This window comes from Mesocricetus auratus, unplaced genomic scaffold (assembly GCF_017639785.1).
Source record: "Mesocricetus auratus isolate SY011 unplaced genomic scaffold, BCM_Maur_2.0 Super-Scaffold_100037, whole genome shotgun sequence".
NCBI classification, from domain to species: domain Eukaryota; kingdom Metazoa; phylum Chordata; class Mammalia; order Rodentia; family Cricetidae; genus Mesocricetus; species Mesocricetus auratus.
In genome coordinates, this window is record NW_024429215.1 from 6,089,041 (window position 1) to 6,114,348 (window position 25,308).

The window sequence follows — 25,308 nt, forward strand, 5'->3', positions numbered from 1 at the left end:
GGTCCTGTATCAATAGCGTAGCAGAAACCGTAGGCTTCAAACCAGACCGGTGACTTTCCAATGAACACTTGCAAGACGAGCTATGTGGACAGTAGAAGGTATACCGTGTGATTCACTGTGTCCCACTGCGGCTTCCAAGATGAGATCTTTCTTCTGTCTCTGTCTCTGTGTCTCTCTCTAAGCTTTGTTTATTTCATCGTAGGGGATGGGTTGCAAGGACAGAGGGCATATATAAAAGGATGGGGAGATGAACGGGATTGAGATACATGAATGTGAAGGCCACAAAGATTAAATAAAAGGTAAAAAGGTAAATGAATAAATCTCCAAAAAGAAGGAAAAGACAGCATAAAGAAGGCAATCTTCATGGTATTACACCTCCATTAAAAAAAAGGTAAATAAAATGACTAAAAACTGGGAATCCAGCATGGGACTGATCAAGACCCCCTGAATGTGGGTGTCAGTGAGGAGGCCTAGGTAATCTACTGAGCCTTGGGCAGTAGATCAGTACTCATCCCGAGTATACACATGGACTTTGGACTCCCATCCAACAATGTGAGATGCACTCTCACCCTGAACTCTTGGGGGAGGGTCTAGGCCCTGCCCTGTATGAAATGACAGACTATGGACACCCCCATGGACGGCCTCACCCTCCCTGGGGAAATGAGGGGATAATAGGGGGGGTGGGGGAGGGCATGGGAGGAGGGGAGGGAAAGGGAGAGGGACCTGGAACTGACTTGTGAAGCAACCTTGTTTCTAATCTAAATTTAAACTTAAAAATAAATTTTAAAAAATGACTAAAAAAGGGTTACTAGGGAGATGACAGAGCCCGTGAAGTGCTCGCTGAACAAGCATGAGGACCTGGGTTCTTATCTATCTATCTATCTATCTATCTATCTATCTATCTATCTATCTATCATTCTCTCATAGAATACAGCTATATCTCCAGAGAAGTTAGGAAACAAGGAGGACCCTAGGAGAGACACACATGGTCTCCCAGAGAAGGGACAAGAGCTGCTGAACAAATTGGGAGCATGGGGGAGGGGGAGGGAGGTAGGAGAAATAGAAGGGGAGAAGAGGAGGGGGATGAGAGCAGGGGGGAGCAGGAAGGTTGAGTCCGGGATGAGCAGAGGACAGCAAGAAAAGAGACACCCTAATCAAAGGAGCCATTATAGTTTAAAGGGAAACCTGGCACTAGGGAAATGTGCAGGGATCCACAAGGATGACCCCAACTAAGAATCTAAGCAATCGTGGAGAGGCTGCCTTAAATGCACTTCCCCTATAATGAGATTGCTGACTACCTTAAATGCCGCCATAGAGTCTTCATCCGGTAGCTGATAGAAGCAGAGGCAGAGATTCATAGCTAAGCACTGAGCCAAACTCCTGGAGTCCAGTTGCAGAGAGGGAAGAGGGGTGAGCAAAGGGGTCAAGACCATGCTGTGGAAACCCACAGAAACAACTGACCTGAGCAAGGGAGAGGTCACAGACCCCAGACTTAAATCTCAGAAACCAGCATAGGACAGAACCAGGCTCCCTGAACGTGGGTGTCAGTTAGGAGGCCTGGGCAGTCTATGGGGCCTCTGGTAGTCGAATCAGTATTTATCCCTAGTGCACCAACTTTGAGAGGCCATTTTCTATGGACAGATCCTCTCTCAGCCTAGATACACAGGGGAGGGCCTAGGCCCAGCCCCAAATGACTTGATAGAATTTGATGATCCCTCATGGAAGGCCTCACCCTCCCTGGGGAGTGGATGGAGGATTGGTGGGGGGCATGGGAGGATGGGAGGGAAAGGGAAATGATATGCAAAGTAATATTGTTTCTAATTTAAATAAAATTTATAAAAATTATTAATCTGGCCGGGCAGTGGTGGCGCACGCCTTTAATCCCAGCACTCGGGAGGCAGAGGCAGGCAGATCTCTGTAAGTTCGAGGCCGGGCTGGTCCAACAGCCTCCAAAACAATACAGAGAAACCCTGCTCGTAAAAACCAAAAAAAAAAAAATTATTAACCTGAAAAAAAACATGATGGATAGTTGTTGGGGAAGTCCTGTGTATATGTCAATAAAGCACTGTTGGCCAATAGGAAACAAAGATAGGTGGGACTAGGAGTCGAGGAGGAGAAACACAGGAAGTCAAGATGTAACGCCATGGGATAGGAAGCCCAAAAACCTCTCCGGTAAGAGAAATACTTAGATTAACAATTATGGGGTAATTACTTAAGTCAGAGCTAGCCAGTAAGAAACAAGCAAGGCCAACAGCTTCATAATTAATATAGCCTCCTGTGTGTTCATTTGGGACTGATGCGGCTCTGGAACCAGGCTGGCAGGAAGGGTTTCCCTTTACAGAGAGTAATAATGGAAAGACAGATGATTCTGGCCTAACACACACACACACACATACACACACATGCACATGCACACGCGTGCACACACACATGCACACATACAAAGTAAACAAAGCATCAACCCAATACCTTATTGGAAGCATTAAAATTCATTGCATGTTACATGCATGTAGTATGTACTGCTTGAAGGTACATATATATAATTTGCATGTAACATATATCGAAACAAGGATGCCTGAGAAGGTACACAAAATACATTCAAAAGAAATGATCAAGCCATATAGATCATGTACTAGGATAATCGCATACACAGAAACAGATCCACAGTACATGGCTTTGGTTTATGGTCCAGGATGCTTGATCTGTCCATAGGGAGAAATACAACCGCAGTTTCAGTGTAGTAACTGTAAATCAGTGTAGCATCCCATGAGCATCTGTGCCCAGTTCTGTCCTCTGTGCCGTGGAAGGAATGAAGGGACGCAGCTGCCATCCATCCCTGGATAGCTCTCAGAGAGTTGGCAGTGCAGGCTTCATAGCTTCAGAGAAAGCTAAGGAGATGCTTGTCCAGGTTGGCCAAGGTTTCATAGTGTCCCTAGGGTGCTTCGGGGCCTGTGGTGGAAAGATTAGACCTAAATTTAGTTGAGAAATACTCATTCTTTGGTTATATTTGATTTAGTGTGTGTGTGTGTGTGTGTGTGTGTGTGCGCGCGCACTTGCACGTGTGTGGCCAGCTTATATGTGAAGGTCAGGGGCTAACTTGTGGGAGTGGTTCTCTCCTTGTACCACGTGGATTCTGGGTATCAAACACAAGTTTCCGGTTTGGCAACGAGTGCCTTTACCCACTAAGTCATGCCAACTGCTCGAAAAAGATCGACTTTGTAGGGTTTCCAAACATGGGCTCTACCCTGGGTGTCCCCATCCCAACTTCCCATCCTTTCCGAGTTGAGATATTTGAAAGCTACAGTAGGTAGACAGGGCTTTTAAAAAGTCAGGCTGTACTTTTTTTTAATTGTGTGTGGGGGGGAGTAGGTGGGCACATGTTAGCGGGGGCTGCAGAGGCCAAAAGAGAGCATTAGATCCCCTGGGGCTGGAGATACGGGTGGAGGTGAGTCTCCCTTTGTGGACGCTGGGAGCCAAACTCCGCTCCTCTCCACGAGCATCCTTAACTACCCAGGCGTCTCTCCAGCGCCACGAGAAATGCTGTGTTTCACCAGCTTGAGGCCTCGCCTGCCATTTAACTGGAAAAGGGCGTCGTACGGCATAATGATCTGGATTAAACGTAGCTATACCTAAACAAACAGAATGATGCAACATGGTAAAAGAAAAATCTATTCCCCACGAAAGGACATCTATCCCTAGGTGGATACCATGAGCAGTCTTCACAGTACAGTCTGATGTTTAGGTAACTTCCCATAACGATCAAAAATACAGTGTGGTGACTGTAAATGATGACTGAAACTTTCTAAAACAAGTAAAATTTTCACAAGGAGTTCATGAGCTGTTCTGTGGTAACCATTTAAATATCAGTGTAGCTACTTACTATGTAACTGAATACTTAATTTCTCCCATGTTGATTAATGTATAATTAATGAACCTTTATTTTTTTCACTTTTTATTTAGATTAAAAACAATCTTATTTTACATGCCAATCCCATTTCCCTCTCCCTGTCTTCCTTCCACTCCCCCCACCCTCTCCTCACCCTACACCCCCATCCACTCCTCAGAGAGGGTGAGGCCTCCCATTGGGAATCATCAAAGTCTGTCGCATGATTTGGGGCAGAACTGAACCTCGCCCCCCTTGAGCAAGGTGTCCCTCCATAGGGAATTGGTTCCAAAAAGCCAGTTCATTAACTAGGGATAAATACTAGTTCTACTGCCAGAGGCCCCATAGACTGCCCAAGCCCCCCAACTGACACCCACATTCAGGGGGCCTGGTTCAGTCTTATGCAGGTTCCCCAGCTGTCAGTCAGGAGTTTGTGAGCTCAAGCCCTAATTATTTCAGAACATGGTTTGTTCTTTCCTTTTTTATTGTTTTTGTTATTTTATTTCTTTTTGCTGTTTTTTGGATTTTGATGGCAGGGTCTCACAATGTAACCTTGACTGGTCTGGAATTCACTGTGTATGCCCAGCTGACCCCAACTCATACAGATCCATTTGCTTCTGCCTGGCCAGTTTTATTTCTCAGTTATAGCTCCATTAATCTGGTGGTCAATAACTCCTCATAACCACCCAACAGTCATAAAATAGGGAAAATCTCTGTTATTTTACCTGGGTCTGCTGGGTGACACCCTCTGGCTGTACCAGGCTTCAGCCAGGAAGACTGCCATCAACATCACAAACATGGCGGACATTCCCAGCCTGATGAGATTAATCTTGGTGTAACATTCTGCTAAGGCCCTTGGGGTAACTGAAAGACAGAAAATGATTAACACTGTTTGTAAGGAGCATCCTTTATCACCAGAAGAGTCAACTAGATCTAATTGTCTTCTATCCACTCTAACATAGGCAGGTGGGCAGCTGTCTATTCTTTGTTAACCCCAGAACACAAAACGTATGGTTTTATGAGCTTTCGAATGAATGGAGTCTTTTTTTAAAAAACCTTATTTTCTGGGTACACATTTTGTGCATTCTACTTTGTTTTCTATGAAATGATAAAAAAACATTCTGATCAAAAGCAGCTTTAGGGAAAAAAGGGTTTATCTCATCACAGAGCTTGCAATCCATTGTGAAGGGATGTCAGAGCAGATGTTGGAAGTAGAAACCACAGAGAAGGGCTGGAGAGATGGCTCAGTGGTTAAGAATATTCATTGGCTGCTCTTTCAGATGGCCAGGGCTACTCCCAAAACCATATTTAATTCATAACCACCCATAACTAAAGTTTCAAGGGCTCTAACACCCTCTTCTCTCGCCCTTGGGCACCTAGAAAGAATGTGGCATACAGACATGTATCTGAATAAAACACTCATATGCATGAAATAATTAAATCTTTAAAAAGAGAAAAGAAACCCTGCATCCAAGTTTATTCTCCCTCTTGCTTAACTGCTTTTTACACAGCTCAGGACCACCTGCCTACCAGTGATGACACTCAAAGTGAACTAGGGCCTCGTACATCAATTAATAATCAGGCCAATATCTCACACCCCAATCTGACCTAGGCATTTCTGCAACTGAGACCTCTTATTTCTGATAAACTCTAAGCTGGGTCAAGTTGACAACCAAGGGTAACCAGGATTCTGCCTGTCTTGTTTAGGGTTTCAATTGTTATGGTAAGAAACCATGACCAAGGCAACTCATACAACAGAGCATCAGTTCGGTGCTCAGTGTATGTCAGGGTTAGAGTTCATGGCCATCGTGGTGGGGAGCATGACCATAGGCAGTCATGGTGCTGGAACGGTAGCTGTGAGCTCGCATCTCAACCCACAAGCACGAGGCACTGACTGGGAATGGCATGGGCCTCAAAGTCCACGTCCAGTGACACATATTCTCCAACAAACTCACACCTTCCGATCCTTCCCAAGCAGTTCAACCAGTTGAAGAGCAAGCACTCCACAGAATGAGCTCATGGGGGCCATTCCCATTCAAACCACACTGCCTTAGCTCTTCTCCATTGTTTATTTTATAATTATCTGTAAAGAGAAGCTTTTTCTTTGCTAGCCTCTTTGGTTTATCGCCTGGGCTCTGCCATGTTGTAGTCCCCTAATAACACACAAGATGCTGTATTAATTATGAAGCTGTTGGCCTTGCATGTCTCTTACTGGCTAGCTCTGCTTTAAGTAATTACCCCATAATTGTTAATCTAAGTATGTCTCTTACCGGAGAATAGTTCCGGGCTTCCTACCCCATGGCGGTTACATCTCGAATCTCCTCGTGTTTCTCTTTCCCAGAATCCTCCTGGACTCCTAGTCCCACCTATCTAGATTCCTATTGGCTCAACAGTGCTTTATTGACAAAAGACTTCCCCAACAATTATCTCTCTCCTGTTTTGCATTTTCAAGACAGGGTCTCTCTGTGTAGCCTTGGCCATCCTGGATCTTGCTCTGTACACCAGGCAGGTCTTGAACTCAGTAATCTCCCTGCCTCTGAGTCCTGAGGATGGGAACAAAGGTGTGTGCTACCAACATCTGGCTTCTTTGTCTCCTTTTTATAATGTCACTTTACTTCCTTTTCCTCCTATTTTTTGATACTTTAAGGGTTACTCTTATGAGCAAAACATAGGCCAAAGGAGCACAATAGACGCAGAAATCCGGGGCAGGCCAGCATCTCCTCCAGACCACAAAATGACATGTGGTCTTTGAGCATAGCAGAACTTCCCCTGGCATCCGAGTTGCTGGACCACTGTGAGTCTCAGCTGCACTCAGGAAGGGCTATTGTACTATGATTGTAGCACAAAACGGACACACAGATCAACGGAGCACAACAGAAACCCCAGACAGAAACTCACACAGCTACAGACACTTTTCAACAAAGCTGCCAAAAGTTCACATTGAAGAAACGATGGCTTCTTTGACAAACACTGGAAACTTGGACTCCCGCACACAAAATGAAACTACTGCTCACCCCGTAAAAAAAATCAACACCAAATGAATCAAAGACCATGAAGCAAAAACAGAAATTGAAAATATTAGAAGAAAACATTTGAATATATAGGCATGGGAAAAGATCTGATTTCAGCTCCCAGTAACCACTCAGGTAATTCACAAACACCTGTGACTTCAGATCCAGGAGAAACAACGCCCTCTTCTGGCCCACATGTGCATGTCACTGGTGTGCATATGCTAACACACACACAGAGAGAGAGAGAGAGAGAGAGAGAGAGAGAGAGAGAGAGAGAGAGAGAGAGAGAGAAGGGAGAGAGAGAGAACTTTCAAAAATACAATAGGTCTTTTTTAAAGGAGGAGAGAAAAAGGACAAGTAATAAAGCAATAGAACTATGCAATCAACTATGTCTTATCTGCAAAAAAAAACATCCTACACTCATAACGTTCTTACTTGCCACTGAGACATCAAGATGATCACTTGGATGGGAGGCCCTGAAAGGGGCTTCTGCCTGGAGGTAGACACAGCTGTACCTTCCTGCATCCTGGACGGTCACATCCTGAAGGGTGAATTCTACCTTGTCACTTTCTGACTTCAGAAGCTGTACGGGGGACGAAGTCCCCTCCTTCAGCAGAGCGAACATCTTGTACTGTGTTGAGTTGTGTGGCCTCTGACACTGCAGGATCACCTTCCCTCCTGCGGACACGTGACCCCAGTGCTGGACTTGGAGGGAAGGCTGAGACAAGTGTCCTGTAGAGAAACGAGATCCAAGGGGAGGGGTCAATCCTGGAGTCCTGTATCCATCCTTCCTGTCCTGCAAGGGTCCTGAAGATACTGAAACTTTCCCACAGTCTATGCTGACTCTCAACAGACATGTTTTCATTTATTAAATTTCTTTGCAGATAATTTTGCACATGTACACAGTATATACTGACCATTTTCACCCCACCTCCCTAACATCTTCCTCATCTCCACGTATCTCTGTGGTCTTATTTCTATTCATTTTGTCTGGGGACCCACTGGGGCTAACCAGGGCCATTTGTGTGACCATTTGTTTGGAGCTCTCTTAGTGTCGAGTAGGATCAGCAGAGGGTACAAAATGAAAGACGGTGATACTTTTCTCCTAGAGTCCACGTATAGCCGATACTTCACTCGTAGAGAGTAGGGTCCTGTAAGCCCTTTCCCTCCCTTGACTTACTGTTGATAGGGTATTCTCTTGTGGGACTGTTGCAGAAGAGAGATTTTTTTGGCATGACTTTTTTATTTTAAAACAATCTATTCTCATTTTTCATACCAACCCTACTCGATCCCCGCCCCTTGCTCTCTTCGCCTTCCCCCATCCAACCCCCCATCCTCTCCTCAGAGAGCATAAGGCTTCCCACGGGGAGCCAACAAAGACTCACACAACACTTTGAGGCAGGACCAAGCCCTCACCTCTACATCTGGGCTGAGCCAGGTATCCCTCCAAAGAGAATTCACCCCGAAAAGTCAGTTCAAGCACTAGGGATAAGTCCTGGTCCCACTGGAATGGCCTTACAGACACCCCCAAGCCACAAAACTGTCACCCACATTCAGAGGACCCAGTTAAGTCCCATGCAGTTTTCTCAGCTGCAGTCTGGAGTCAGTGAGCTCCCACTAGCTCAGGTTAGCTTTGTCGGTGGGTATCTCCAAATGGTCTTGACCCCTTTGCTCATATTATCACTCCTTCATCTCCAGAAGGGAGAATTTTAGTTCAGTCCTCAGATCTGAGGAAGGCTGAGATATTCAATTTTGTACTTGTCACCTCCTGCCCTTATTTATGGGGTGGTGTACATGCCATGTCACAAATGTGTCTGAGAACAACTTGTGGGTGTCTCTAGGTCCACAATGTGGGTCTCTGGGATCATGCTTGGGTTGGCAGCTGAAGTTTCTGTCAACTGAATCATCTCACCAGCCCCAGATGAAGTCCGTTTTGTCCTGCCCTCATTCCCTTAGACCCATGCTCACCCATGTTTGAAAATCACTGTAGTTTGTTCTGAGGGAGCCCCCTCCTCACCTGTCACCAACAGGAAGAGGACATCACTGGAAAATGAGATTCTGTTCGGGGACTCCTTCAAATGGTATCTGCAAGTATAATATCCAGCATGACTCTGCTGAAGGTTAGTCAGGTGAAACTCAGCTGTCCCCTCTGTCAAGTGATGTGGAAGCCTCGAATCCAAAACAGTATCTCCCTTTCTGAGAACAAGTCGTGTGTCCGGTGTGGGGCTCACGCATCTTAGTATCACGTTGCTATTCTCTGAGGCCACTGAGTTTGGCCAAGCACTGAGGCTGGGTTTGGGAAGGAAATCTGGAGGGAAACAAAAACAAGTCTGGATCTGACACAACCACCTGCTCCCAGGAAACCCCGGGAGGAACTAGAGAACACGTGTGTTGAAAGCTCGGGTCGGGTGTGGTTGATTCATCTATCTCTCTTTTTGCTCGACCGTCATTCAGATCTGCAAAAGAGACAAGAATGATGTACAAGTGCCTACTGAGAGCCACCCATTCTTGGTCCTGAGGACCAGCCCAGATGTTCCAGCTGAGCTCAGACCCCGAGTTCACACATTCAGGGTACTAACGTTTGAGTTGGGCATAGTGACTCATAACTTCATTCCCAGCACTCAGGAGGCAAATGCAGGAAGCCAGTGAGTTCAAGGCCAGCCTAGACTACATAGAAAAATCCTAAACTATATAACAAGATGCTCTCTCAAAAGCAAGTAAGCAAAAAAGAAAAAAAAGCAAGAAACCCTGGTAACAAGCTGTGTGATCATGTAATAAGAGGACCTATATCAAATATTAAAAAGTTAGGCATAAATTTACATAAAAGTTCTATGTTTGTGACTGGTGAGATGGTTCAGTGTTTAGGAGCACTGGTTGTTCCTCCAGAGGACCTGTGTTCAATTCCCAACACCTACATGGCAGATTACAAATATCTGTAACTCCACGTTCCAGTGATCTGACCCCCTCATATTCACATACATATAGGAAAGCACTAATGCACATAAAACTAAAAGAAAATTATAAAAACCAGACAGATGTGCTATATATTTTGAATGCTGATGCACCTGTTTTCAAAAAACTAATACTTGTTGCTGGAGTTTCTTTCCAGCCTGGTCCCACAGCCAATTAGCCCCAAATAAACACACAAGGACATATTAATTTATAATCTGCTGACCAATAGGGCTTCTTACTGGCTAACTCACTCTCAATTACTAACACATAACTAGGAATCTACATGGGCTATCTTACCAGAGAACGCCTGATGCATCCTATCCTCCTGGTTTCTACATGGCGTCTCTTCCTGGTGGCCTCTCTCCGCCTTGTTTCCCCAGCATTCTCCTTGTCTCATACCTCACCTATACTTCCTGTCTAGCCTTTGGCCAATCAGTGATTGACTCATCAACCAATAAGAGAAACACATATACAGAAGAACATCCCCCTCACATCCTAGTGGGCATAGACAGACAGACAAGTCCAGACGCAAGCATCTTGGTGACTTCAATATACCACTGTTATCTACAGATACCTCATCAGACAAAGCATCAAGAGGAAAACTCAGAGTTCAACTGCACCACAAATGAATGGACCTAACACACATTTAAGTGATATTCAGTCCAACAGCAGTGAAGAACATATTCGTAACACTTTCTTCCAAAACAGAGCCCATTTGGGCTATTGCTGTAGTTTCATCCAAACTGAAACATTCCCCCAGAAGGAGGACAAGGCTGGTGGGGGAGGGAAGACTCTCACAGGCACCTCCTCAGCGTGTAAAAAGGGTCAGTGACTACTGGTCAGGGAGACTCTGAGCAGAGACAAGAGAATTCTTTGTTTTCCAGCAGCTTGCAAGCTATGCAAAGAGTTCCAGGGCTGCAGTGGTCATGAGTCATCAGCCATGCTGGAGTGGGCTTTCTGCTGACGCTGCGGAGTCCTCCCGACTCTGTGTGAGCAGCCCACATCTATGCTCTGGTTAGTAACCCCAATAATAACACGTAAGTTCACCAATGTGAACGTTTACTACAACTGTTTGTTTGCCCTGGGCACCCTTGGTGGGGTGAGAAGGTTTGTGTCTTGTGTGTGCATGCGCGCGCGCGCGTGTGTGTGTGTGTGTGTGTGTGTGTGTGTGTGTGTGTGTGTGTGTGTGTATGTTAGAGAGAGAGACAGGGAGAGAGACAGAGAGAGGGTCCATGTCTCTATATTACTGTGTGCCTGTCCATGGGAATGGGCATGAGTGTAGATGCCCAAAGAGGCCAGGAGACAGGGTCAGATCCCATGCAGAGCTGGGGTCACAGTAATTATACAAATACTATTAAGGAGAATATTGAAAGCTTACCTGACACCAAGATCTCAAGGTGATCACTGGGATGAGAGGCCCAGAAAGGGGCTCCTATCTGGTGGTAGACACAGCTGTAGTTTCCTGTGTCCCTGTCTGTTATATCTTGGAGTGAGAAGTCTGCTCTGTTCCTTTCTGATCTCAGAATCTGTACAGGGGATGAATCTCCTTCCTTCAGTAGCATGAACATCTTGTACTCAGTCATATTATCTGGCTTCTCACACCGCAGAGTCACATTCCTTCCTGCTGTCACATTGCTCCCTGGGTGAGCTTGGAGGGAAGGTTTAGGTAAATGTCCTGAGAGACAAGAATCCTGTGGTCATAGTGAGGAAAGCCTGGGCTACACTCCTCACCCTTTTCTCACGATGCCTGATCTCTCCCATTCTGGATCTGATCTTAATGAGTATCCCTGGCTGTCCTGGAACTCACTGTGAAGACCAGGCTGGCCTTGAACTCACAGATCCATCTGTCTCTGGGATCAAGGTGTGAACAAGATCAAACCTGGCTGAAAATGGAGATTTCTTTCCTTCCGTCAACTCTCAGACATAACTAAGGTATTAAGGTCGATGAGATGGCTCTGCAAGTAGAGTACTTGCTGTCCAAAAGAACTCTCCCAGGAAGGAGAAAAAGCCAAGACCCTGAGCTGAGCTCAAGGTTCCAGGAAGTCAGCAATTTGGGGACTGCAGAAGAAAAGCAGCCGACCCCCTCTCCCGCACACGGGGTGCTTGTAGGAAGTACAAAGGCCCTGGGGCTGAAAACCGGCCCTATCTAAGGAAGCGGCTAACCTCACATGTGTGCGTGCATGTGGGATCTGTAGGGTGATGTTCAGACTCATCCTGAATTGCTCCTCCCCCTTGTTCACCAAGGCGGGACCTCACAGCCAAGTCACAGTTTGTGGGTGTGGTTACTCTCCTTAGCCACCCTGCCCTGGTGATCCTGTCTCTCTTTGGACTGACATTACTGGTGGGTCACCACACTCCCCCAGCAACCACATGACTGCCCTAAGGATTCAATCTTCCTCTTCCCTACCCCTAGCTACCAAACCCCAGCATAAAGCATGTCATCCATGTTCTCTCTCTCTCTCTCTCTCTCTCTCTCTCTCTCTCTCTCTCTCTCTCTCTCTCTCTCTCTCTCGGGTTTCTCTGTGGCTTTAGAGGTGGTCCTGGAACTCACTCTTGTAGACCAGGCTGGTGTCGAACTCACAGAGATCCGCCTGCCTCTGCCTCTGAGTGCTGGGATTAAAGGCGTGTGCCACCAACGCCCGGCTTATCCATGTTCTCTTGAACTCTGGTCATTGTGTGACTGTTCTTTGACCTGATCATGCCATGGTCAGAACTAGAGACCACACCCCTCTGGCATTACATGAAGCCTGCACTAGCTGTTTGGGGTCATGTAAATTCTCATCTCTCCTTTCTTCCTACAGTCTTAATTCCTCCTTATCTTCATACAACTCAGGCGTGAGGCCCAGTGTTTGGATCCCACAATCCACAGAACATATGTGTGATTGGCCTGACTCTAACCCCGACTTCAGAAGGTCAAGACAGGGGATCCCCTAGAGCAAGCTAGCTACCAAAACATGGTAAGTGGGAGCTATGGTTCCATTGTGATACCCTGCCTTGGTGGCCAAGGTGAAAGACAAATTGATGACTTTCCCACTCCATATGAACGCACACATATGTGTGTTCGCACCCGCACCATGGGTGCCCACATACATGCAAACATGCATTCATACGCATACACAACACACACATGCAAAAATGAAAGCAGTAACTGAAAGTATCCGTTCCTGTTGCTACCAACACCCCTCCCCAACTTCTCTGAAGATGATAGCCCTTTCTCCTTGGTTCTTGGTTTCCTTCCTCTTGTAGATTGGCACATGTCATCCTCGGGAAGTCTCTGCTCACCTGTGACCAGTAGTAGAATTGCGTCACTGGACAGGACATCGGTGCCCTCATTTTCGGAGCATTCGCAGGTGTAGTATCCAGCATCACTCAGCTGCAGCTCTGTGAGTTGGTATTCACCTGTACCCGGCAATCCCATGCCGTTATGTAATATAGATGCCCATGTTGTCAAAACAAGTGTTGTCCTGTTATCCAAATCAGTACCTCCCCTTTTAAAAACACACCTTGCCTCTCTCATGAAAGTGGTACACATCAGGGTTACATTGCCCATGGTGGGAGCCACCGAGCTGGGCCAGATGTGGAGCACGGGCTTGAAAAGGGACCCTGGAAGAGAGCAAAACTCAGAGTTGCATGTGGCGTGTTGTCCGGCCACCTGGGAACCATCTAAAGAAGATGGATAGAGAGGCACTTACCGTCCCCACTGACGTCTGTTTGCCCAGCACACAGCCCTGCAAGAGAACGACCCGTGAGACACAGTGCCTGCCTGCGGCTCCCTCATCGCCCTCCCTGGTCTCAAGAACCCACTGCTAGCTCAGACTCTGCCTTCACTTATCCAGGCACGTCTCTGCCTCCCACACTGGACTCTGTCTGGCACGCGTCTTGCTCACCAACGGCCCAGCTCTTCCCCGAGAACACATTCGTCACCAGTATCAGCCTGAACGTCCATTTCCTAGGCATGCTGTGACAAAATAATACGTGCTGCACGATTTATGATGCCAGGAGTTCACTCTCTGGCCATCTGCTGGTCAGTTCTCTTGCCTGCAACTCATGCGTGCAGTGCCCACAGAGTCCAGAAGAAGGCAGAAACATGCCTCGCAGTGGGTGAACTCAAGACATCTGGGCTGAAGGCAACATCTATTGTATTACTTAGAAGACCCTAAAGATTCTATCAGAGGAATCCTTACATCTGTTAGCCGGCAGTGGGTCCAGAGACATGGCTCACGGAATAAAGGGACTTTGCTGCCAAGTCTGATGACCTGAGTACAATCCTTTGACCCACATGATGGAAGGAGAGAACCTCTTCCTGAAAGTTATCCTCTGCCTCCACAGATGTGCTGTGGGGTGTGTGTATGTGTGTGTGTGTGTGTGTGTGTCTGTCTGTCTGTCTGTCTGTCTGTGCTAGCACGCACTCAACTCAGATAAAAACCAATGGAATGCAATATACAACTCATAAATATATAGCTGTAGTCATCCGGTTGACAGGGCTGGATCCGCTTGAAGACATACACAATGATGTCTCAACCTCAATAGTTTTGACATCTGGGCCAGGTGACTTCACTGTGGTGTCTGCCTGTGCATTCTAGGGCAGCCAGCAACAGTCCTGACCTTTGCCCTCTACATGTCACCAGCATGCTCCCTTGGGTAGAGCCAGCAAAGTTGAAGCCATGACCAATCCTGGGTTGAGAACCACTGGTTTATTGAATGTGTTCACCCAGAAGGGAAGAAAAGGAGCCAGATGTGCATAGTCAGTGCCCAGCAAGTGTGTCTATAAGTAGTGGGTACCAGGCAGGCACTGTACAAGCACATGATAGTGATTAACTCAGGCTTGACATTATGACTCAGGTGTGAAGTCACTTGCTAGGTAACCAGAGTTATATCCCTAGAAAACATGCGCTCACGCGCATGCGTACACACACACACACACACACACACACTATTTTTCTTTCTGAGTCTGGCATATTTTAGTTTTTAGTGCAATGGTTAACATTTGCATTTATTTTCCTGCAAATATCATGATTTCATTTTCTAATGAAAAGGGGCTTACATAAAATTCCATTGTGAATGTGTATCTCATTTTCTTTATTTATTCATCTTACTTTGGATATCTAGGCTGTTTCTATTAAAGACTTTTAGCAGGATCTTGGTGTACGGGGAGAGAAAGACATTTTCTTCACTGATGTAGCTACTGGCCCAGTGGGTAAGCATGATTCCTGTGAAAGCAAGGGGACCTGAGTTCAAATCTCCAGCACACACTTAAGTAGGACATGGCTGTGAATGCTTGTAACTCCAGCACTGGAGAGCAGAGACAGGCAGATCTAGGGAGCTTGCTAGCCAGGCAGCCTTCTGAAAGAGGAAGCTTGAGCCTCACTGAGAAATCTCAAAAACTAGAGGGTGAACAAGGAAAGATACTTAATGCTCTCCTTGGCTTGCCCCATTTGTGCTTGGAGGCACATGCGTGCACACACACACACACAAACACACACACACACACACACACCAAATGCAAAAGAAAGAGTGTAATGTCATGTTCATGTGTCTGACAGCTATTGAGAAGTTCAGAACCTACTGAGTTGGAGGGAACAGGAAAATGTGTGTAAAGCGCCCAGCACATTCCTCACATAAGATATGTGTTCACAAAATGAAATTTATTCACGTATCCTACAGCCTCCCTAGCTACCCCACTGGCCTCACGGACTGCAGCTGCTTCCACAACCCACTTGCCAACTACACACAGCCCTGCCACCCTCAGACTTACCAAGATAGAGCAAGAGCAAGAAACTGGAGTCCATGATGCCGCACAGGAACTGGTTTTTCCAAGAATGCCTCTTCAGCTCGGCACTCCTGCTGCATGAGTTTACTTCTGGGACCAGCAGTAATGGCTTCCTTCAGGTTTTCATCTGCTGAGCTAGCACACAGCTTCATCTTCATGGTGATAATCATGAGGTGTTATCTCGCCAAAGTCATGCCACTTCCTACTGGCTTGGCTCACGTGGGCCTCTCACCGCAAGGAAAGGATTCAGACTGCTTACTTCTACGCTTACTTGCGCATTCTGACCGAGTTTATGAGAAAATGGGAACCAAATAGCAATTACCGTTAAACCCCGCCCTTTTGTTCCTTGATTGGGAATCCAAGTAACTCCTTAAGGACTTTGCTTTCAATGTGGCAAGGTTAGGCCCCTTGGGCAAGAAACTGCTCTTGCCTTGACTGCTGTACGGACTGGAGCAGCAGGACACAGGGAGAAGACCATCAAATTTTGCCAAGGCAAGGAAGGACAATTTCCTGCTTCACTGAAAAGTACTCCAGATATTCTAAGCTGTAGGCTGAAGATGGATGTCCCAACATTGCTGAGGAACTTTGGGTGACTGTCCAGGCAGCCAGATGTCCCTGTTGTTAGGTAACAATACATTCTTCTGGGCTCTTTGATGGACTTCAGGACTACATAGTTACATTCACAGTTTTCCTTAGTTATGGTAGAAGGTAAATTATATATAAAACTTTGGATTCACTAAGATAGGATAGATAACGGAATATTTTCTTTGAATTTGACAGACACAAATGGACTGGACACTGTGAATACAATCCTTACTTGATAATCGTTCTTATTGTTAGAAAATCTGACTGTGTTTAAGGTAAAGCACCTTCTTTTTCATTTAGACCAAACGGGGAAATGCTGCGGAAAAAAATTTTAACTCTGTAAAAGCATGTTACGTTTGCTTCTGCCGCCTACGCTATTGATGCAATGGTATGTCACATTTGTTTGACTGAATAAAATTAACCCGGGGTCGGGAAGCTGAGTCATCAGGTAGCTGACAGGAAGTAGAAGTCGGGAACCAAGGGTATCGAGAGTTCTTGGGGGGATGCTGAGCAGGAGTAGGGCCCCTTTTTGGGGAGACACAAGCAAGGAGAAATGCTTAGCTATTTGTTTTTCAGCCTCTCTGAGCTAGCAGTATTTCGCCTCAGCTGTGGGCTGGGTTTCTCTGTGTCTCTGCAGCCACTTCCCTAATAACCACTCGGGAGGCTTAATATTAATTGTAAATGCTCACCTGCTAGTTCAGACTTACTTCTGACTTGCTCTTGCATCTTCAGGTGACCCATTTTTATTCATCTAAGTGCTGCCCTTCAGGTTATGACTTTCCCCTCTCCTGCAAGTCCTGCTTCCTCTACGTATGACTGGCGCCTCACCTGATGCCACCCTCCTTCTTCCCAGCATTCTCTCTGCCTCCAAATGCTTCCTACATATTACCCAACCAACTTTTTATTAGCAACCAGAGCAAAACATTTTACACAGTTGTACAGAAGGATTATTCTACAGCATTTACCCCTTTTGTTGAAATAAAAAGGGAAGGTATTTTAACATTAACATAATAAGATTATAGGCAATAAAACTAGTTATCAAGTAAGAATTACAGTTTACAATATCCAGTCTATTTGTATTTGGCAAATTTAGAGAAAATACTCTATTATTTATCTTTGTGAGTTTAAAGCTTTATACTTAATTTGCTTTTTTTCATAACTAAGGAAAACTTTAGGTATAATTATGTAGTGTTCAACTCCATCAAAGATCCCAGAAGCATCAAATGTTACCTAATGACAGGGACATCTGGCTGCCTGGACAGTCACCCAAAGTTCTTCTGTAACGTTGGGACAGCCAATTCTGGCCTACAAGTCTAGATTATCTGGCAGACTTTTCTGTGAAGCGGAAATTTTAAAGGACTGTCCTGCCTTGTCTTGGCAAACCTCAGAAGTCACTTCTTTTTGTGTCCCGCTTGTCCACTTTGGACAGCAGACTGGCAGCAGCTGCCACGGGGAGTTTCTTGCACAGTGACTATCTTTTGCCACAAAGAAGGCAAAGTCCATGTAGAGTTTCTTTATTGCCCATCCCCTACTCTGACGTAGATTGTGCTGCCAGGAACAGACATGCCTCATTGTCATAATAAAACTTATGTTATTAAAACATCCTAAATGCTATATTCTATAGACCTGTAAAGTGTTTAAAGACCACCTGTGTATCTAGCATTGACCTTGAAAATATATATAACATGACTACAAGTTTGATGGTAACAGCTGACTAACTAGTAGCCTCCATTTCTTTATTATCTTAAATATGAGATCATTGGCAGCAGAATAGTCCCTTAATTTTGTTTCTGTTTTTTTCTATCCCCTATCAGGTGGCTCTTCTGACATGAGACAGGGAATTTGTATTTTCCTTAACAAGCATGCTTGGGTTTAAAAAATGAGAGATCCTCACTCCAACTCCAACACCAGCTCTAAGAGCTAATTGAACTAGGACTACAAGAAGACCATTTGTATTATACGTCTGTAGAGAACATCAGAAATAAACATTTGATAATATTTATGAAATCACAGTCAGGGCCATTTGCAGGTGGAATTTCTCTGTGTGTTGGGATTCTTTCTGCCCCCCAAATGCTGTCTAGCTTTTGGTCAATCGGCTTTTGATTAACAAGAGAGCAGCACATTTTCAGTGTACAAAAATGACTATCCCACAACACTCAAACTTTGAATCCCAAGTTCTATAAAAGGATGGAAATTTAAATAAAGTTTCCTTTAGTGACCTTGATAGGAGCCAGTGTCCGAGGAAACAGAATTCCCACCTGGCTGCAGCCTGTGCGGTCGAACTGCTGCTGATAGCTGTGGACTTGTCATTTCCAGTTGGAACCACAATTGCTAAAGGTTCAGCCACTGTACTGAATGACAAACACTTCTCTGGAGCAACCAGATCAACACTTGTCACATTCAGAACCCCATCTCGTGTTCTTGCAACGGATGACCAAAACTTTGTGATGGTTTTTCAGCCATGAACTGACAACCAGAGGTATCTTGATAATGATGAGAAGTCTCCATTATGAAAGTGAGAAGCAGGGGCTGAAATGACGGCTCTCCAGGTAAGATCACTGGTTCCTGTTCCAGAGGACCCAGATTCTGCTGCCAGCACCCACAGCTGTCAGCCGTCCACAGATCTAGTTCCAGGGGAATCTGATGCCCTCTTCTGACCTTGGGCACAAGGAACACGTGTGATGCACATATATACAGCAGGCAAAACTTAAACTAAAACAAGTCTAAAATGTGAGAAACCAATAAACAAATTCCAAATGGTTGAGGGAAAAGGGAGTGTCACACAAAGGCTTGGGCATTGTGCTCATGAACTTGCAGCAGATTTGGTGACCTGCGGTAGATCAAAGCTATGGGACTATTAACAGCTCATAGCTATTGTGGAAAAGAGGGATCATCCTTCTTTTTATAATTTGTATGATTTGTTTAGCTGGGTGGTGGTGGCACACACCTTTAATCCCAGCACTCGGGAGGCAGAGGCAAGCTGATCTCTTGAGTTTGAGGTCACCCTGGTCTACAGAGTGAGTTTCAGGACAGCCTCCAAAACAATACAGAGAAACCCTGTCTTGAAAAACCAAAAACAAACAAACAAACAAAAGAACACAAAACAGATTTATTAACTGTTTGTTTTTATTTATAAGTGTTTTACCTGAATACACACACACACACACACACACATATATATGTTCACTATGTGTGTGCCCAATACGCAAGGGGGTCAGAAGAGGGCTTTTGGATCCCCTACAACTGGAGGTCTAGATAGATGGTTGTGGGGATGGAACCTGGATTCTAGGCAACCACAACACCTGCTCTTAACCACTAAGCCATCCCTCCAGCACTGGAAAATCATTCTCTTTAGGGGTATGGACATTGCTGGATTGTCCATGTTCCTTTGAATGACCACACACCCATGTTCATAGTAGTACTAATTTGACATAGTGGGCGTGGTGATTTGAATAAGAACAACCTTAGCTTAGTCAGTGTTCTATTGCTGAGAAGAGACATCAGGACCACAATAACTCTTACAAAAGAAAGAATGTAACTGATGACTCCATTACAGGTTTGGAAGCTTAGCCCGTTATCATCATGGCACTAGCTTGGCAGTAAGCATGATAGACATGATTCCAGAGAAGCAGTTGAGCGCTGTATCCTGATCTGAGGACAGGAAGTAGAGAGAGTGGTGCTGGCTTTAGCATTTTGAAAACTCAGCGCCCACCCCACCACCCAGTAACACACTTCCTCCTGCAAGGCCACACCTTCCCCAATAAGGCCATACCTCTGAATCCTTACCAGGAAGCACCACTCTTTGATGACTAAGCATTCAGTATTTGAGCCTATGGCAGCCATTGTTATTCAAACCACGACAGGCCTCATAGACTCAAGTATTTGAATGCTAAGTCACTTAGGAGTGGAACACTTTGAAATGATTAGAAGGGCTAGGAGGTGTGGTTTTGTTGAAGGAAGTGTGTCACAGGAGATGGGTTTGAGATTTCAGAAGCCCACAGCAGGCCTAGTCTCTCTCTCTATCTCCATCCTAAAGATCAGTGAGTAGCCCTCAACTATTTTCCAATATCATGTCTGCTATGCTTGCCAAACTTCTCCTTACCGTGATGAATAGGGACTGATCCCTCTAACACTGTAATGGTGCCCTATTTGAAGGTCTTTGTTTTTCATTTCATTTTATTTTTTTGTTCTTTCTTTTTCGTGACGGAATTTCTCTGTTTGATTCTAGATGTCCTAGAACTCCCTCGATAAAGCAGGCTGGCCTCGGAACTGCAAGAACTGAACATTCAAACACAGATGAAGCAGAAGAATGTTACCCTACAAATAAGTTTATGAAGATGATTGAGGCCCTTAAGGAGGAAGTGAAAAACTCCCTTGAAGAAATGGAGGAAAAGAAAAACAAGAAATTGGATGAATTCAACAACTCTCTTAGAGAAAACCAAGAAAAATCAAACAAACAGGTGAAGGAAATGGTTCAAGGCTTAAAACCTGAAATAGAGGAAATGTAGTAAACAGAAGCCAAGGATATTCTAGAAATGGAAAATCTGTATAAATGGTCAATAACAAGAGATGCAAGCAAAACCAACAGAATACAAGAGAAGGGAGAGAGAGAATCTCAGGCATTGAAGATACTATAGAGGAAATAGATTCATCAATCAAAGAAAAATGTTAAATTCAACAAAATTGTAACAGGAAATATCTAGGAAATCTGGGACACCACTAAAAGACTGAACCTAAGAATAATAGGGATAGAAAAAAATAAGGATTCCAACTCAAAGGCACAGTAAATGTATTCAACAAAAATCATAGAAGGAAACTTTCCCAGCCTAAAGAAGGACATGGCTATGAAAGTACAAGAAGCTTACAGAACCCAAATAGATTAAACCAGAGAGAGAGAGAGAGAGAGAGAGAGAGAGAGAGAGAGAGAGAGAGAACCCTCACCACAGAAGAATCAAAACACTAAACATACAGAATACAGAAAGGCCTGCAAAGGAAAAAGGCCAAGTAACATATAAAGGCAGACCTATCAGAATTACACCCAACTTCTCAATGGAAAGGTCATGGACAGACATTATGCAGACAAAAAGATATCACAGATGCCAGCCCAGACTACTATACCCAGCAAACGTTTCAATCAGTATAGACAGAGAAAACAAGATATTCATGACAAAACCGGATGTAAAAATACCTATCCACAAATCCAGCCCTACATGTGGAAAAACAAAAAACCTGGGTTGACTACAACAATCCTGTACAATAAAGGAACTTCAGGAGTCATCACCATCCCTGACTTCAAGCTCTATTGTAGAGACATAGTAATGGAAACAGCTTGGTATTGGCATAAAAATAGACAGGTAGACCAATGAAATCAAATTGAGACCCTGATATTAATCTACACATCTATTAACACCTGATTTTTTTTACAAAGAAGCTAAAATTATACAATGGAAAGAAAAGAAAGAATCTTCACAAAATGGTACTGCCATAACTGGATGATGGGATGTAGAAGAATGCAGATAGATCCAACCTACCACCACGCACGAAACTTAAGTCCACACGGATCAAAACTTCAACATAAATCCATCCACACTGAACCTCTTAGAAGAGAAAGTGGGAAATAACCTGGAACGCATCGGCACAGGAAACCGCTTCCTGAACATAACGCCAGTAGCAGAGACACTGAGATAAACAATTGATAAATGGGACCTCCTGAAACTGAGCAGCTTCTGTAAGGCAAGGAAACAGTCAGCAAGGCAAAAAAGCAGCCCACAGAATGGGAAAACATTCTCCAACCACACATCTGACAGAGGGCTGAATTCCAAAATATAAAAAGAACATGAGGAACTCTGCGACCCCCGGGAAGGGACCCCCGACCCGCGGGGGTGAGGTGATGAGGGTCGCTACTAATTTAGTGGGCCTTCACGAGCAGATCCGATCTGGAAAGTGAACTTCAAGAGGTTAATGGAAACAGGCTCAAGACAACGTTCGCTGATCAAGAGCCTTTATTTTTTGGGGCGCGCTGGAACTTATAGAGGAAGGACCTCAGGGGGTGGTACAAGCATGTCAATCAAGTCTCAATTCAAATATACACCAAATACGGTAAAGACAAAGCTGTAATTTTCCATCAGTCATCAGTTGCATTCCACAAATGCTTGTCAGCGTAAGTCAGGTGCAGGAATTAGGGAGGGGTAGGAAGTATACAACAGAACACTATAATCTTGTTAACAAAGACAATTACTCTGTAAGGGTACTTCCCTCTGGCTAGGCGGGTGGGCTGCCCTGTGTAAATTTAACTTTAATGGTTAGCCTTTTCCTTTGTCTCAAGGGCATGTGTGCTCGCAGTCACGTAGTCAGAAGGCCAAGAAACGGTTGACAGACTCCATTTTGTTCAAGGTTCTAGCAGTCCCCAACAGAACTCTACTTCAAAAGGCCAAATAATCATTTTAAAATGGGGTACAGATCTAAGCAGAGGGTTCTCAAACGAAGAAACTCAAATGATTGAAAGACATTTAAGGAATTATTAACATCCTTAGCCATCAGGGACATGCAAATCAAAACAACTCTGAGATACCATCCTACACCTGTGAGAATGGCTAAGATCAAAAACACTGATGACGCTTTATGCTGGAGAGGGTGTGGAGACAGGGGAACACTCCTCCATTGCTGGTGGGAGTGCAAACGTGTACAGTCACTGTGGAAATCAGCATGCCAATTTCTCAGAAAACTAGGAATCAATCTACCTCAAGACCCAGCAATACCACTATTGGGCATACACAAAGATTCACACTCATACCACAAGGGCATTTGCTCAACTGTGTTCATAGCAGCATTATTCCTTATAGCCAGAACCTGGAAACAACCTAGATGCCCCTCAATTGAAGAATGGATAAAGAAAATGTGGAACCTTTACACAGTGAAGTACTACTAAGCAGAAAAAAAGGACATCTTGAAATTTGCAGGCACATGGATAGAATTAGAAAAAAACATACTGAGTGAGGTAATCCAGACCCAGAAAGACAAACATGTTAAGTACTCCCTCAGAAGCAGATATCAGAAATAAAGCAACTGATAACCAGACTGTACCTCACAACCACAGAGAACCCAGGAAACAAGGAGGACCATAAAAGAGATATACATGCATCCACCCAGGAAAGGGAACTTGAAAAGACATCCTGAGTAAATGGGGCACATGGCAGGGATGGGAGAGGGCTGGAGGGGAGAGGGGAGGGAGGAAGGAGAGTGGGAAGCAGAATATGGAAGACCTGGATGGTGGAGTTGGGAGAAGGACAGAGAGGGAGAGCAAGAAAAGAAATATCTTGATAGAAGGAGCCATTACGGGATTAGCAAGAAACTGGGCACTAGAGAATTTCCCAGGAACACACAAGGATGACCCCGGGTAAAACTCTAAGCCATAGTGGAGAGGGTGCCTAAACCGGCCTTCCTCCGTAGTCAGATTGAGGACTATCACAATTGTCATCACAGGCCCCTCATCCAGTAACTGAGGAAGCAGATGCAGAGATCCACAACTAACCACTGGGCAGACCTTCCTGAGTCCAGTCGAAGCGAGGGAGGAGCAATAATATGAGCAAAGGGGTCATGACCGTGATGGGGAAACCCACAGAAACAGCTCACCCCAGCTAGTGGGAGTTCACCGACGGCTGGGGAGCCTGCATAAGACCGAACTAGGCCCCCTGAATTCTGGTGACAGCTGGTGGCTTGGGCAGTTTGTGGAGCCACTGGCAGTGGCACCAGGATCTATCCCTAGCGCATGAACTGGCTTTTTGGAGTCCATTTCCTATGGAGGGATACCTTGTCCAGCCTAGGCACAAGGGCAGGGCCTTGGTCCTGTCTCAGTGTGGTGATGGCATAGACTTCGTTGACTCCCCAAGAGAGGCCTTACCCTGTCTGATGAGCAGATGGGAGTGGGGTGAGGAGAAGGTGGGGGGATCGGGAGGAGGGGAGGGAGGGAGAACTGGAATTAGTCTGCAAAAATAAATGAATAAAAAAAATTCAAAAAAAAAGGAGAAAGAAATCAGACCCCAAGGCAGTTTTGCAATGCAATTCACGAATGGAAACAGACCCAGCTATGCAGCCTTCAGGATGGAGGGACATGGGTGAGCTCAGTTTATTCTGAAGTTATGAAGGTGATAATTACAGGGCTAGCAGTGTCTGTGAAGTGCTAACCTGACATGCTCAACAAACACCCCAGATTCCATACCCAGCACCTCATAAAAGCAGCCCTGGTGGCTCGCGTCTGTAAGCCCAGCACTTGGCAGGTAGAGGCAGGAGGATCGGGAGGTCAGGGTTATCTTTCGCTAGAGAGAGGGTTAGCGCACAGGCTGGAAAACACAAGCCCCCATCAAAACAAAAGCAATCAAACAACAACAACAACGAAACTGATACATCTTATGGAGAAACTCTCCCTTTCCGGCTCATCCCTTTATCTCAAAATCAGTACATGGCTATCTTTATCACATGACTATTTTTGAAAACAATCTAAGCACCACAGGCAGCATCGCACCAGGAGAATTCACAAGGCTTCCTGGAAACCAGCCAAGAGCCAGTCAGCACTCAGATTTGTTTGGTTGCCATTTAAATATCATTTCATCGTTTTCTTACATGCAGATCCAAAGCTGGGTATATTGTTAGCAAATTACTTGCCTTACATGCACTAGGGTCTGAGTTCAATCCGCAGCAACATATCAGCCGGGCATGGTGGTGCACATCTGTGATCCTCGACCCAGAACTCAGGACATGGAGCTAAGGTTAACAGGAGTTCAAGGTTATCCCCAGAATGCAGAGAGTTCCATTCGATTCTGAGCCACGGGATACCCTGTCTCCAAAGAAGAGGAGAAGGAGGAGGAGGGAAAGGAGGAGGAAGAGCAGCATGGGGCAAGAGAAGCAGGAGGGATAAGGGGAGGGGAACAGCCACCCAGCTCCCACCACAGGCAGCTAAAATTGCCTGTAACTGCAGTCCCAGGGGCTTTGCCTCCCTCTTTTGGCTTCCATGGGTACATGCATGCATGCCACGATCTCTCTGTCTTTCTGTCTGTCTGTGTTTCTGTCTCTGTCTGTCTCTGTCTCTGTCTGTCTTTGTCTCTCTCTGT

At 45.3% G+C, this 25,308-nt stretch overlaps 1 protein-coding gene and 1 long non-coding RNA gene across 3 annotated transcripts; both read right to left on the bottom strand.

The window, feature by feature from the left end:
• Nucleotides 1-2,470: 2,470 nt before the first annotated feature.
• Nucleotides 2,471-16,206, bottom strand: LOC110343545 (T-cell-interacting, activating receptor on myeloid cells protein 1). 2 transcript variants are annotated; one of them, XM_040733937.1, is made up of 8 exons: nucleotides 15,602-16,206; nucleotides 13,539-13,574; nucleotides 13,129-13,449; nucleotides 11,225-11,521; nucleotides 8,912-9,202; nucleotides 7,330-7,626; nucleotides 4,609-4,747; nucleotides 2,471-2,949 (listed from the first exon to the last, which is right to left on the bottom strand). In XM_040733937.1, exons 1-8 carry the CDS (start codon nucleotides 15,633-15,635, stop codon nucleotides 2,922-2,924), a joined length of 1,443 nt encoding a protein of 480 aa, XP_040589871.1. In that variant the 5' UTR covers nucleotides 15,636-16,206; the 3' UTR covers nucleotides 2,471-2,921. The 2 variants fall into 2 exon arrangements, with proteins under 2 accessions (XP_040589871.1, XP_040589872.1); XM_040733938.1 differs by having other exon boundaries at nucleotides 11,225-11,494; nucleotides 15,602-16,205.
• A 1,717-nt stretch (nucleotides 16,207-17,923) lies between these two features.
• LOC121135355 lies at nucleotides 17,924-25,261 on the bottom strand. The gene is made up of 2 exons (XR_005872496.1): nucleotides 24,868-25,261; nucleotides 17,924-18,859 (listed from the first exon to the last, which is right to left on the bottom strand). It is a non-coding gene; the product is annotated as an uncharacterized LOC121135355 (long non-coding RNA).
• Nucleotides 25,262-25,308: the final 47 nt, after the last annotated feature.